The sequence below is a fragment of the Diadema antillarum genome, unplaced genomic scaffold (assembly GCF_040938485.1).
Source record: "Diadema antillarum isolate AM-2024a unplaced genomic scaffold, OU_Dant_1.0 seq00000663_RagTag, whole genome shotgun sequence".
In the NCBI taxonomy this organism is placed as follows: domain Eukaryota; kingdom Metazoa; phylum Echinodermata; class Echinoidea; order Diadematoida; family Diadematidae; genus Diadema; species Diadema antillarum.
The window spans coordinates 224,114-237,721 of NW_027271575.1; the positions used below are offsets into that span (position 1 = coordinate 224,114).

Below are 13,608 nucleotides of genomic sequence, written 5' to 3' on the forward strand. Positions count from 1 at the left end.
CCCAAAGGCACTTGTAGCCATAAGTTGACTGCAGCACATGACGAGTATATGTAATATAATTTGCTGACGTGAAATAAGTAGACTGTTTGATATGTATACTCAAAGAAAACCGAAGAAACTTTTGAACACGATGGCCGACATTTATAAACTTATCACCACTATCGAGAGTACGTAGAAGCTCGAAGTAACATGGTATAACGGAAAGAAAGAAAAGTTTATGTAATAGTATTCTGACATTAACTGGCAAGAAATAACGAAAAAGAAAATGAACGTCTCCATGTCTACTTGAATGTAGAAGCATGACTATTGGAACCAAATACATTAACGCCATTACATTAAGCAGCAGCATCTTTTAAAAACGCATATTTTTCGTTAACACAGCGAAAAGAAAACATGAGCAATCTAGACATTTTGCCTTAGAAACAGGAGACTGTGTGTTAGTTTTCTCTTCACCGCGAAGATCTAACAATTTATGACATTTATATATGAACATAGCATGAAAATAATATACTGTTTCTTCTAACCTCGGCCGTTCGATCTGCCGCATACTGATTCGTTTTTCCGTCTTAGAAATTTACAGTTATTCACACACTAGACAACTAGTAGAAATAAATAGGTTTACTCAATAGAGTACTTACATACATGCGCCTGCGCATAAAAAACATATTTTTCTAAACATAGCATCTAAAAACATGGAAACGGATCAAACACATTAAATGGTTTTGTATCAGGCGAGCTGTCTTTAGATGGATTCAGAAAGTGTACTGACATGGCTATAATGAATAAAATACTCCCATCATTTATTCTCTTGGAATGTTCCTATTTGATTGGGAGATAAGGTTTTCATTTTTTTAAAATTCTTTTGTCACTTACTGACTTTCCATAATAATTTTGTTCAGTAAAATGCGCCAGCGCATTTTAACTCTGTAAGCAAGCCATCACGACATTCACACAAAATGTATTTGTTCCATCGTATTACTATAACAGGACAGTCTTCACACACTACCACGTCCGAGCCATCCCTTTCCTTTTATAGAAGATTGTATAAGTCGGACGTAAAATAAATGAATAGATAGATAAATTAGCAAATAAATACCAATATGAAGATCAATGAATATCATCAACAGGTCCTCCAACATTGATCATTGGTCCCGATTTGCCCTCTGGCCTATAGCTTTCTTTTCTTCTCTATGCTTTGGGCAAAATTGTTTTTACCATTTGTTGCTTCTTTCTGGTAGCATCAACTTCAGTAAATTGATACCTATCCATATTCCATGAAGTAAATCATATCGCAGACATATGAATAACTGCTGTAGCACGACCGTGTTCATGACGCTATCTTCATGACGATGACACTTCAGAACTTTTTCTACGTGCTCTATTCAAAGTAACATGTCAAGTTTGAGTAGAGTCCTATAGTGTTAAAACTACTTATTGTTAGTCTGAACTATTCTTTTGTTGCTGTTGTTGTTGTTGTTGTTGTTGTTGTTTGTCAGACTGATGAACACATATATGACAGTTTGTACTATGCAATGGATAGCTAAGGAGGAATCAAAAGAGATAGATAAATCTGAAAATTAATTGGAGCGGTGAGTAGGACTGAGAACAGTTAAAGTTTGAGAAACTCGGTCTTCTGATCTCCGCGCTCTCGTCTTCCACTGTCTTCCGGTTTGGTGAGACTCTGTTCACCGCTGTTGATACTCTTACAACTGAAGCTGAAACCTCCGAAAGTTTTATCTCTGCCGTTACAGAAATGAACATCTAACTTCACCTCAGCTGATTTTCGCTAATTCCGTGACGAACGGTCTTGAGAAAAATAGTCCTCACTTTCCCAACGAATGTCATGGCGCGCTTACGTGGAAGTTGAGCGGTAGCCGAGCTGGTCTTCTTCGTTGGAGAAACGAGCGGAACGCTCCGTTGCATTGAAGTTGCAGTTATATTTCTTGAAAGTTCGCTTCGAGTAGAAGTCTGGCTTCAAGTACTGCTGAGTGCATCGTATGCTGCTCTGTCTTTTTCCCCGTGTATTTTGCGGGAAAAACGCCACTTCCAACATGCAATAGGCGAGAGAACCTCAGAGCTCCGTTCACTGACGAGTCGTAAGTCGGGTCGTATGGTAAGGTGGGTAAAATCGTGCCAAATCACATCGCACTTCAGACCGAGGACTCGATGTCAAAGTAGAGCTCCGTAGTCTCGATGGGTGGCGGATTGAAGATCCACGACTCGAACGGTCCCATGCTGTCCGATTCATCCTCAGATTTGGGCTTGGTTCTCGCCATGATGTAGCGGTCCGAGGCGAAGCACCGCTGGTAGAGCGGCACAAGGAGATACAGGAGGGTGGCTACACAGTATATTCCGACGCTGGCGTAGATGGCGTCATCATAAGAACCTGTTCGATCGACACTCTCACCTGTTAATAGAGAACAAGAGCATCAAACACAAAGAGTTACAACCCTCTTTGTAACAACTTCACAATAAACAGTAAAAAATTTAAGACAGGAAAAAGACTGTAAATGGATGCTCAACTGCAAGATATTGTTTACGAGACAGCAGACTAGCTGGTTACAAGATGTGAAAATATATGCGAATATAAGCTGACAAATTAATCGAAGAAACAAACAAACAAGAATGACTAAATGTCTTCAAGTCTGAGATCAACAGGATGCAGTAAAACATTTCTATACAATTTTTTTAAGCAGGCTATAAATAATTTGTTTGCAATTATGGTACGTATAAGAAAGTCTGGCTAGCGTTAAGGTCATTATATTTTGCGGGGTTTTTTTTAAACTATCATGACAAGTAGCGATTATGACGTCATGGAGTGAACTAGACATACAACGACGAGGGCAAAGCCGAACACGTACCGAACAGAGAGCCGAGAATCAGGCCGAGGCCATTGGCTATGAGGATGACTGTGCAGGACTCGACGCTGCGGGCAGCACCGAAAACCTGGTTGCAGATTGAGTACGGCAGGGCGTCGAACACGGTCATGATGAAAAATCCCGTCACTGCAGAACAAACAAAGTGAATCGAAACAGTCTGATAAAATGATTCCTTTATAGAATAATGTGCCGTAACTACATATCATGAGGTTAGAGTTTAAGCTTAAGAAGGAACGAGAAACACGAGATATTTAATTTGAAGGACAATTTCATGTTAATTGAATTCAATGTCATTGTATTATCTAAATTCGCTCTGATCTAATTAGATTTGATTAGATTTAACTTCCTTATTTTTTATTGTGTTTTGTTTTGTTTCGTTTGGGGTAGGCGGGAACGTACCGACAGCAATGCACATCATGGCTGCGATGGACTTAGCGGCCATCAAACCGAACATGACCCCGATGCCGAGAAGGCTGGCGATGACGAAGAGGTAGATCTTGGGGAAGGGCAGGTGGTCGCCGAAGGCGGAGAGGCAGATCTTCCCGAAGACCTCGGCGACGGCGATGACGGTCATGATGATGGCGCACATGGACTCCTGGATGCCAGCCGTGGTCATGAAGTTCACCTAAACACGTCATAAAGAAAAGGGGCGGATCGAAAATGAAATAAGTGATGGTAAAGTGCAAGCACCCGGCCTTCTTGGTAGAAGGCAGCGGGACGGTATGGTGACGCCAAAGCGGAAAAAGAGCCAAAATTATGATTTGATTATCTTGACTCGGAAGAAATATCTTTCAAGGACAATCGCAATGACAGATAGATGATTATCTGCACGTGATCCACTTTGCGATCAGCAGTCAAAGCTTAATTTCATTTTGATGTGAGTAATGATGTCATTTTGAATCATGTAATTTCATTTTCCTGAGCAGAGATCGAGCGCGTCAACCAAGGACGTTGCGAAAGCGTGTTGTTTGCTGTCGTTTCGACAATACGGGAGATCTGTGCACTTTGTTAATACATGTAGTTATCTGTCAGGGGATTTTGGCCCACTAGTCGTATGGTTTGAAAAAAGACTTTATCTTCGGATGAAGAGTTCGTGATAAACCATGGGAAAACCAGGGCAGAGATGTTCGCGGCGGTCCAGCGCTCCGCGAAACAGCTTACTACAGCCCGGTATCTCATCTCACAAGTCCTCCTCGTTGCCTTATCAGTTGTTTACGTATTCGGTTCTACTTTTTTTTCAGTCCGTTAAGTGCCTACTTAAAAGATGTGTCAAGTAGATTTTTAAGCGAACTTTGAAGTATAATGGGATAAGATGTTTACTCTTCACCAATCACTGATAACAGGTGCGCCGTACGCCCATACACCTCATGTCACCAACAAGCCTCTTTCGTATTCTTAATTTTATTTCTTTTGAAGGAAAAAGAAAACTTGGGCAGCACTCTTTTGACATGACAATCGTGATCTTTTTCATGATAATTTTGTTGAACTACTTTACTTTGTATTTAAATGATACTTCAATGTCGCGGGAAAAATGATAGATTAAAGTTCAAACACTTGTGCATACTTTTACAAGACGACAAGGACAAGGTGGTATATCGATTATTTACATTGATTAAAATTAATCTTGTACCAAGAATAACACTTGAGAAAAACAACGTAAATGTATGTGCCGTGAAGAAGTGGGAAAAGTTATTTTGTCTCACCCTTTACATCCTATACTCATAAAAAGTCAAAACAGAAACACCATAAGAACAAAGAAAAGCCCGTTTGATTATACATCCCTCTATAGAATAATACATTACTATGTTACATTGTTACATTGTTATGATGATATTATCTTATTATCAAAAAGGTGTCATACATGCTAAATACGCCCGATAGTGTGGTATATTATGTTGGTAAGTAAATGCCTAAGATAGCATCATTTTAAACTGTATATTTGCTATGTCGCCACTATATAGTCAGAATTGGAAAGAGAGAATCAGAGTTTAAGATTGGTGCCAGCAAAGGCTTTTGTAGCATTCAACCAATTTTATTATAAGGAGAAAAAAAAAACAGAATGAGAAGAAACAGCATGCCTGAATTCTTCACATTGCATTATCCACATATTTTTCAATGACATAAGAGTAAAGCACGCCCTCCCTCCTCATGGTGAGGATGGGATAGTCTTTTTCGAGAGCGATGGACAGTGGTCCTATTGCAAGTTAGACTGTTTACAGTTGTTCAATCATTAACCGATGCGAGACGGGTCCAGTAAAAACTGCATTACAGGTCAACTCGCAGTGTTTGGTGACTGGTCGAAGCCCATCTGTCCCCGTTCCCAATAAATTCTTAACACGTTTTGTCTTGTCACTATTTAAGTCTGAAGTCTTGTGATCACTTTGAACACCCCCCACCCCCATCCTTCTTTAGACGGTGCAGCAGTAGACTAAGTTTTGAGAGTCTCCTTAAGATCTTGATATCGAACTACATTAAGCTCATGTTACCTAACAGTCACCTAACAGTGACTGACAAGAAATCAAATCAAATCAAATCTCAGATGAAATCTCAGATGAAAATATGAGCTTTGATTTGAGAAGGAAAGGTGAAGGTGATGGACATCGTGGTAACTTACCATGCTGACGTAATAGAAGCTCATTGTCATTGCACATCCCATCAGGCCAAGGGCGAGGAAGTAGATTTCCGGATAGGTCAGGATCACCAGACACCTCTTAACAGTCTCCATCCGGGTCGGCTTCTTTCCCGGAATCTGAACTTTAACCTCTTTCTCATTCATCCTCACTTCCGTCGTCTGCTTGGTCTCCGACTCCTGCGAGGAGGAAGAGGGCGGCAAGAGGCCCTCCGCCTCGGCCGCCTTGGCAATAGCTGCCTTGCTCGGGGCGGGCTCGGAAGCGGCGAGAGGCTTTTTCTTCTCGGCTTCGTCGGCGACCTCGGTGGGCGGGGTTGGCGGCTGGCTATACGTGGAGATGGAAGGGATGCCGAGTGCGAGGATGATGCCGGCCATCACCCGCAGCATGTTCCTCCAGCCCAGGTTGGTGACGAGGTAGAAGATAAAGAGATTCATGGCAAGCATCCCTGTGGAGAGCGAGAAGACGAAATAGAAACCATCAGTTAACATTGTTATGTCATTGTTAGTCAATACGTTACTGCTAAATTTCCTGTGTACGAAAATAAAGGGATACCTGTTTATTCTTCATTCAAGGTATCGAACTTATGCTTCTTGCGCCACGATGTACCCTTAAACCATGATGATGATGTCAGATATTCCCGTAAGAGTATCACCAAATCTAGCAATGTCAAGACGAATAAGTTTAAAGAAGTTTCATCAGACTAGGAGTCATGCAAAAGAACAAAATACATAGGTAGAATAATACTCGATAAAGACCACTTGATCATAACAGTGGACTTCCTTCCATAAATGTCCTTAAACTCTTCGATATGATTCATTCCCTTGTTGGTCTGTAGCTTGCATTTCACTGGTCATTTCAATGCAAACACTTTTGTCTTTCGGGGATATTTTCCGCTTCAGGTGAATGACATGAAATTTGTACCTACACACGAGCAAAAAGTAGAAAAAGCTCTTCTTACCTGATGTGGTTCCGATCAAGGCCATGCTGGTTGCTCGGGAGCAGTTCTTCTTCGGGAAGTACTTGAGGATAAGACTGATGGAAGCAATGAGCACCATGTTGATTCCGATGCCGAAGAGGACGCTGAAGGTGAAGAACATCGGCATGATGCTGGGCATGAAGGATGTGATGACCAGCGACCCCACGCACATGACGAGGCCGATGCTGGCGATGAGACGGGAGCCGAAGCGGGCGATGAGCGGGTTGGAGATGAAGCTGCCAAGCGTGTGGAACCCGATGGCGATGGAGCCGACCCAGCCTGGAGAGAAAAGGGGGTAATCAACATAGGTTGGCAAAGGGTGGAGCAGCTAGCGGATGCTGAGGGGGCTGGTGTGGAGGGGCAGGTGGTATCGTCCGTGGTAGTGTCCCCCTATCGTGAAAGTCGATGCGGCCAAAAGTCATTCTCATTACCATTCCTATTAAGGGGGTATGTGAGAAAACGGGAACTTTCGCTGCAAGAAGAGAAGAGATACAACAAAGAGAGGGGGAAATGGGAGAGAGAGAGAAGACGAAATGAGAATTGGTTAGCAGTCGAGCTCGAAGCACCAGGGGGTGGGATCAGGGAGGTGAGGTCACCTCCCTGGTAGGATGGATGCCTGTAGAATATTACCATGTTGGCAGAGCTCTACGGAGGCGAGCAAAGATTACTGATGCAAAATGGTGTATACGATTGATGCCTTGCTCTCGGGAAATGATATGAAATGACCCATGGAAGACACAAAACAAAACGCACAAATACCACACTACTCTGTTTATACATCATACATAACACTCCACACGTGGTGTACAATTGTAGCTACGTTTGGCAATTGCATGATGTGCCGCGTGGGGCCAGGGAGGTAACCGGTGAGGTATCCAGTGACGTAAAGGGAGATGATCTGTTTAATCAGATATAATAAAAGGAGAAAATGAATAGTTGAAGCCCTGATTACATGAAACCATCCCTCTTTAATGCCCCTAGATGCTCTGATAAAGAACACCGTAACATGGCGTCCACACAATAGTAATGTGTCGTCGGTTTGAAATTAAACGAGACCCGAAGATAGTAAAACTACCAGAAGCCATGATGACCAGTTATCACTCGCTGTAGTTTACAGAACCACGAACAACCTAGTAATAATCTTTTCGGTTATTTGTTCGGGAACGAAATGCGTCGTCTAGCCTTGAGGATGTATTCGTCCAGCAATCAAAGACAGCAATAAACATCCGTATCTCGATTTTTTGGGGAGACTGAATTGAACGTTTGCTGGAGACACAAATTATATGACCATTTAAAGAGAGAACACTCAGGTTTATGAGATCCATATTTGAGTAAGGTTAGATGTCCTTCGAAGCATGAATGATGTTTGCTCATTCCATCAGAATGATGACACTTGGGAACTTTACCACCTTTTTTTCTCTCTCTCTTATGTTTCTCCCTTCAACCAAAATGTGGGATTGAGTAATGGAAGGCTTAATTCCAGTGTAAACCATTACAATGTAACCTACAAAAACCTAGTATCCTGCGCGTTTGACCAGATACCACAACAGCAAAACTGGCTTGTTACCACGGCAATTGCTTTGAAGTTACAGCAAGAAATTGTCAGACCATAGACATGTTATCCAACAGGGGGTTTGAGACTATGACATCATTTTTACAAAACGGAAAAAAAATCTCGTCTTTCGTCATTCTATCTCGCATCTTATATCAAGCGGGGTACATGGCTCCTTCGCCTTTAAAATGTTACCAAGTCATTATCGCTTGTGTGGACAAAGTCTATGATTAATTGTACTTTCACAACGATTATCACTTGATTTGGAGGCTTGGTCGAGCGACGAGGTAATCAGGCAGGCCCTGGAACCGGTTCAATCTACTTTATTTCGGGTATTGACGAAGATAGCCGCGGTTGCGGGCCGGGTTTTGTCGATATGTCATGTTTGATTTCTCGTGGTTAGTGATTAGAGATGTCAGTGCGACGCGGTAAATCATCAGGGTATGTGACATTCTCGCCAACAAGTGTAATCGTGCTTTCTACTTAAACAAAATATTTTTTTTCAGTTACGCTAAGTAATATTCACGGTTGCATGCACTTTAAGGTCATTTGGTATATGAGTTAGTTACATAAATACAAAATAGTTAACATTGAAACAGCTATCGTTTGATAATAAAATAATCTATTGATCAAAGAAATCAATTTCGATTGACTTATTTAGAGACATGAGGAGATCTGGATCCATCCACATAATCACATTGCCCTTCTTGTCGTCAAAATCTGTTGTAGTTCTGGGTTAAACGGTATTACTGTGCTCAAAGCCTGCGACACTGAAGGTTTAAGAGCTTCACGCATTGAATTAAACCAGGGGAGCAGAACCGAGTTTCTGAGACCATAAACAAGTGAAGATAGGTACTAGTATACCAATACTTTTCAATACATCCTTGATGTATAAAAGTATTACGTTCAGATCATTGACAGCAGTTAGAAATGTCCTTAGACAGCACGTAGCAAGAACTGTATTTCTAATTATAGTTCTATCTCTGACAACGTAATAATGCGCATCCATTTTTTTTTCTAGCATTACGTCTTTCTACCACAAGTTGTACAGTCAAGATGATACAATTATTGATTTGCTTCCTATTTCTAACGAAAATGTTATTCTCTACAGCAGGCATGGTTGAAACATCTGGATTGTTGAATACTGGTGAAACAAATACATAATGATGGCCGCAATCTGGTTATTTTTTTCAGAACAACAAGGGATAATGTATATCCATGGGGCGGTGGGGCGGGGGAAGGGGCGCTATTAAGCTGTCAGGTATTATCCTGTGGTGTCGTATGGTAAAAAAAAAAGATCGGAATTATTATAATCTGAACGTACAACCACACTGATCAGCTACTAGCTAGGACTTGATCTGTAAATATTGTTATAACATTCCATGTCTCCTGAGAATCACTTCTTCTCTTCCACAGTGTGAAAAGATAAAGGAATTCATAACGAATGTCCAGAGAAACATGAGTACAGACACCAGATAATTCAGACATTACATAGCTTAGATACTGCTCTGCATAACATCATTATTCTCATTCATTACAATAAATTACGAATTAAAATTTTAGAGTTCTCAGTGACGGAAAGGGGTCTCCATCGCGCTGGAACAAAAATCGAGAAAGATAGTTACAGGAGGAATAAAAAAAGCAAGACACGGTGGACGAGCCCGTCGACAGGTAGACGAAAATTCCACTGCCATGCATATTATATTTCTTATATATCGACCGACAAAAAATTGTGTTTAATCTGCAGGTCATTGTATAACTACGAGGAGAACGGAAAATATCCAAGTGGATCTAAGTGGTGGCGATTGTGCAAGATATGAGGGAGATGCACGGTGAGGGTAGGTTTTTCAGCGGATTTCCCGAAGTTTAAGAACGATTTGACAGACAATACGGTCAATGTCATACATCCACACTCACAACGAATCATTGAAGCAATATTGACGAATGAAATCACCAAATCATTACACGAATGGATAATATGAAAGTAAGGAATGAATGGATGGATGGATGGATAGATAGATAGATAGATAGATAGATAGATTGATAGATTGATTGATAGACAGATAGACATGTTTATATAATCATTTAAGACGAATGAATAAATCCATGCCAGCACAGATACATTAAACAAAATGAACAGAAAATATAGGAATAAAATGTTGCAGATTTCAAACACAGGGAAGGATGTAATTCAAGGATGGAGGAGGGCCGGTACAGACTTGTCTCAATGTTTGTAACAAAATGATGAGGATAGACTGATGTATAGAAACAAACAGGGATTGAGACTCACTTGTTGGTGAGGCTCCACTTCCGAGGTCCTCCTTGAGAGCCACGAAGAGGATGCCGTAAGAGTAGAGCATCCCGAAGAGGGCAAAGAAGGCCACAAAGGCAGCGAAGGTGACCACCCAGCCCCACTGCTTCCGGAACCACAGCTTCACTTTTTCCATGTTACTCTTGAAGGCAGACATGATGATGATGTTGTTTGTTTCTCCTAAGGATGCGTTGCTTGGTAGAAAAGTACAGTCACGCGATGAGATGGCTATCAACTTGGCAGTGAAAGATTCACGAGTTGCTTTGGACGAAGCGAGGTTTTGCGAGACTGTCCGCCGAAAGTGTTAACCAGATTCACTCACAACTAACTCTTACAACCAGCTGTCAGGACAAAGTGGTTGCGTCGTCTGCTTGCAGTCGTTGAAGATCGACAGAAATTTGTTGCTTGAGAAATTCTGCGACCCTTTCCGCGCTGCGGTGGTTGCTTGGTTTTGTGCAGTTGGTGGTGGGCTTGATGTAGGGTCAGGCCTACCGAAGGCTTCAGCTAAAGGCTGATTGAAATGAGCTGAAGAGCTCCTAAAAGCCGCTGTCACCTTCTCGTAGTCATGAAGAATTGCTTGTATGCTGTGCTCATACCACCATCTATGAATTTATACGGCTGAGGTAGCCGTGGCATGGTAACAGCGAGGGCCTGGTAACAGCGTACGCTGCTTCGGGGTTTCACTGACAGTTCGCAATCAGCTGTTCGCAAATCAGCTGATTGCGGTTTATGACGTCACGATCGAAGGCGAGGGCTTCCCTCGCTATAACCTCGTTTGCCAGTCGTTTCAATGCAATACTTCCCCTTTGTTCGGTGGTTGAGCGCTGAAGAGGCCGCGCGTATCGTCGAGAGCGAAAACACGCAGCTCACGTACCCGCCTACCAGCGGCGACCTAATTCGCTGACCTCGAAATTTGGTATCATTCAATGATTGGCCATGCGAGGATCTTTTGTTTGCAGTTTGTACTGACTTTATCATGTATTCCTTCTCTCTCCCTCTCTCTCTTCTTCTCTTTCTCTCCCCTCCCTCATGCCTTTCCCTTGCCTCTCTTTTCTTGTTTCTTTCTAACAAAAACAAGTGAATACGATGAATGCTGGGTAAATACACCGTTTCATGGTGTAAATTATCATACACTTATACCCACAAGTTGCAATTACTGCAATCGCCGCAAACATTACAGCAACGTATCATCCGTTTCGATTTCAACTCCTAATTTGATACTTATAGCATTGTTCAGAATATGTGCTTTTACAGGAGATAGTGTCCTCGGGCCATCTCTCAATCTAGGGGGCAACGAAACATGATGCTTATTAGGAGATGGCGTTCAAGTCAACAGCGCTAGAAATTAACTATTTCGTTGCAACATAGGCAACCTGTTTGCATACAAAACCAGTGACATGTGAAGGATCAATCTCTTGGGAGTTATACCAAGGAGGCTCGCCTAGTACCTCCCGGGTTCTGCCTTATATCGGTTGCCGGTGATACACTTTATACACGTCCCCTCACAATTATATGTAATGAACTATGTCATTTGAAGTCAGGTTGAATTATATATGTGCAGATTCATAAGAATCAGAGCTAGCTATACATAGCTAGCTAACGAGCTAGTCCGGTTGGCCTCCACATGGAGTGTTGGACATGTATGTAACAGAAGAAGAAGAAGAAGAAGAAGAAGACGATCGAAGAAGAAGAAGAAGAAGAAGAAGAAGAAGGAGAAGATGATGAAGAAGAAAGAAGAAAAGAAGAAGAAGAAGAAGAAGAAGAAGAAGAAAGAAAGGAAGAAAGATAACTGAAGTAGATCAAACATCAGGGCTCGAATCAACAATAACTGAGATATACACAATGACCAAAGTCTGTGTGAATTATTCTTCTGTTTTGTTCAGAGTACGCAACAACACTGAAGGTGCGGTAACACTGTCTCGTATAAAACGCCTAACGTCAAGCCTAGAGTCGTGACCATTGTATTCATTTATGCTAATTCATCAGCTGTATGGGCTGCACTGCGATCACACCTCGCCTTGTTTCGGGAACTGGTCAAAACCGGTTCCCAAACCTGTCACTGGACTAGATCTAATTATTATTTCTATGTTACGTGAAATAATACCTCGACATTGAGATCAAGTTCGTAGCAAAGTAGTTGCACAATGCAGGTCTCGTGTTGTTTTTCGTTTGCCCTCCCCACCCTGATTTCTGTTCCTATGTCTTTCTTTCATTTTTTTTTCTCTCTCTCTCTCTCCCTCTCTCTCTATCTATCTCTGTCTCTCTCTCTCTCTCTCTATCTCTGTCTCTCAGTCTATCTATCTCTCTCTTTCTACCTCTTAAAACTGCTGAAAAGAATCAACCTACTTCACGATACGACGTTTCAGCTCAGTTGTAAGCGTATGACGAGGTCGAGCAAACAACAGGTAAAACCCTTCGAATTTGTGCTATACACTCCAAAGTCGGCTATTTACGTGAAATCTCGTGCAAGAATAGGTAAACCGACAACAAGTGGTGTAAACAAGAAAAGACACGGGTAGATACCCAAAGGTATACGTATACTCATAATTATACATATATATTAATCAACATGTTCACCCGCGCCCGCGCGCAGGTTGTTGCATCGCTCATGAAATAATGCTCAGATTTATAACTATTGCGGTCGAAGAGTGCAACTTGAAGGGGTTGAAGGTATTTATAACTGTGTTGAAGCATAATTTTAATACATTTAATGCAAGATGAAATTATGCTCGAACAAAAAAAAAAGTTCTTTTCATCAAACAGAGTTATGTTCGTTTCAAGACAGCTACCTCACAGCACCTAATAAAGAAAAAAGAAAGAAAAAAAGAACAATAATTGAACTAACTGATAAAATTAATATGAATGAGAATAACAGGTGATATATGATTCTTCTGTCAAATTTTACCATTTTAATTTCAAGATTTCATTTCATCTTAATTTATTCATCCATTTCATTCACGGTCCAGGCATAACGAGGAACAATGATAGAGGGAGATGACTCTTGTTGAAGTAAAAGCTATCAATATATCTATGTTATATTCTATAGTTATACTTTTTTTTTTTTTACAAAACTCTTGTACAGCGATGATATTTGCAAGAGAAATCATTACTTTATGGTTAAATAAATAAATAAATAAATAAATGGTATAAGTAACATCGCTTTGAGCGGATTCTCACCAAGTAAGTTGACTTCCTGTTTCAGTCTGTTTTGTTTTTGTTTTTTGGTTACAAGAGTGTATAGTAGAAAATAAATCTTGATG

The 13,608-nt window shown here is 41.2% G+C and overlaps 1 protein-coding gene across 1 annotated transcript; it reads right to left on the minus strand.

Annotated features, from left to right (window-relative positions):
• Positions 1–1,885: 1,885 nt before the first annotated feature.
• Positions 1,886–10,509, minus strand: LOC139736820 (monocarboxylate transporter 7-like). Its single transcript, XM_071647482.1, has 6 exons — positions 10,328–10,509; positions 6,468–6,764; positions 5,494–5,954; positions 3,279–3,504; positions 2,862–3,005; positions 1,886–2,407 (listed from the first exon to the last, which is right to left on the minus strand). Exons 1-6 carry the CDS (start codon positions 10,503–10,505, stop codon positions 2,151–2,153), a joined length of 1,563 nt encoding a protein of 520 aa, XP_071503583.1. The 5' UTR covers positions 10,506–10,509; the 3' UTR covers positions 1,886–2,150.
• Between the last annotated feature and the right edge of the window lie 3,099 nt (positions 10,510–13,608).

Coding starts and splice junctions, on each gene's coding strand:
- LOC139736820 (XM_071647482.1), bottom strand. CDS start 10,505: ATGTCTGCCTTCAAGAGTAACATGGAAAAAGTGAAGCTGTGGTTCCGG. Junction 3,505..5,493: donor GCTTCTATTACGTCAGCATG/GTAAGTTACCAC, acceptor TGACGTGTTTAG/GTGAACTTCATGACCACGGC. Junction 2,408..2,861: donor GATTCTCGGCTCTCTGTTCG/GTACGTGTTCGG, acceptor CTCTATTAACAG/GTGAGAGTGTCGATCGAACA.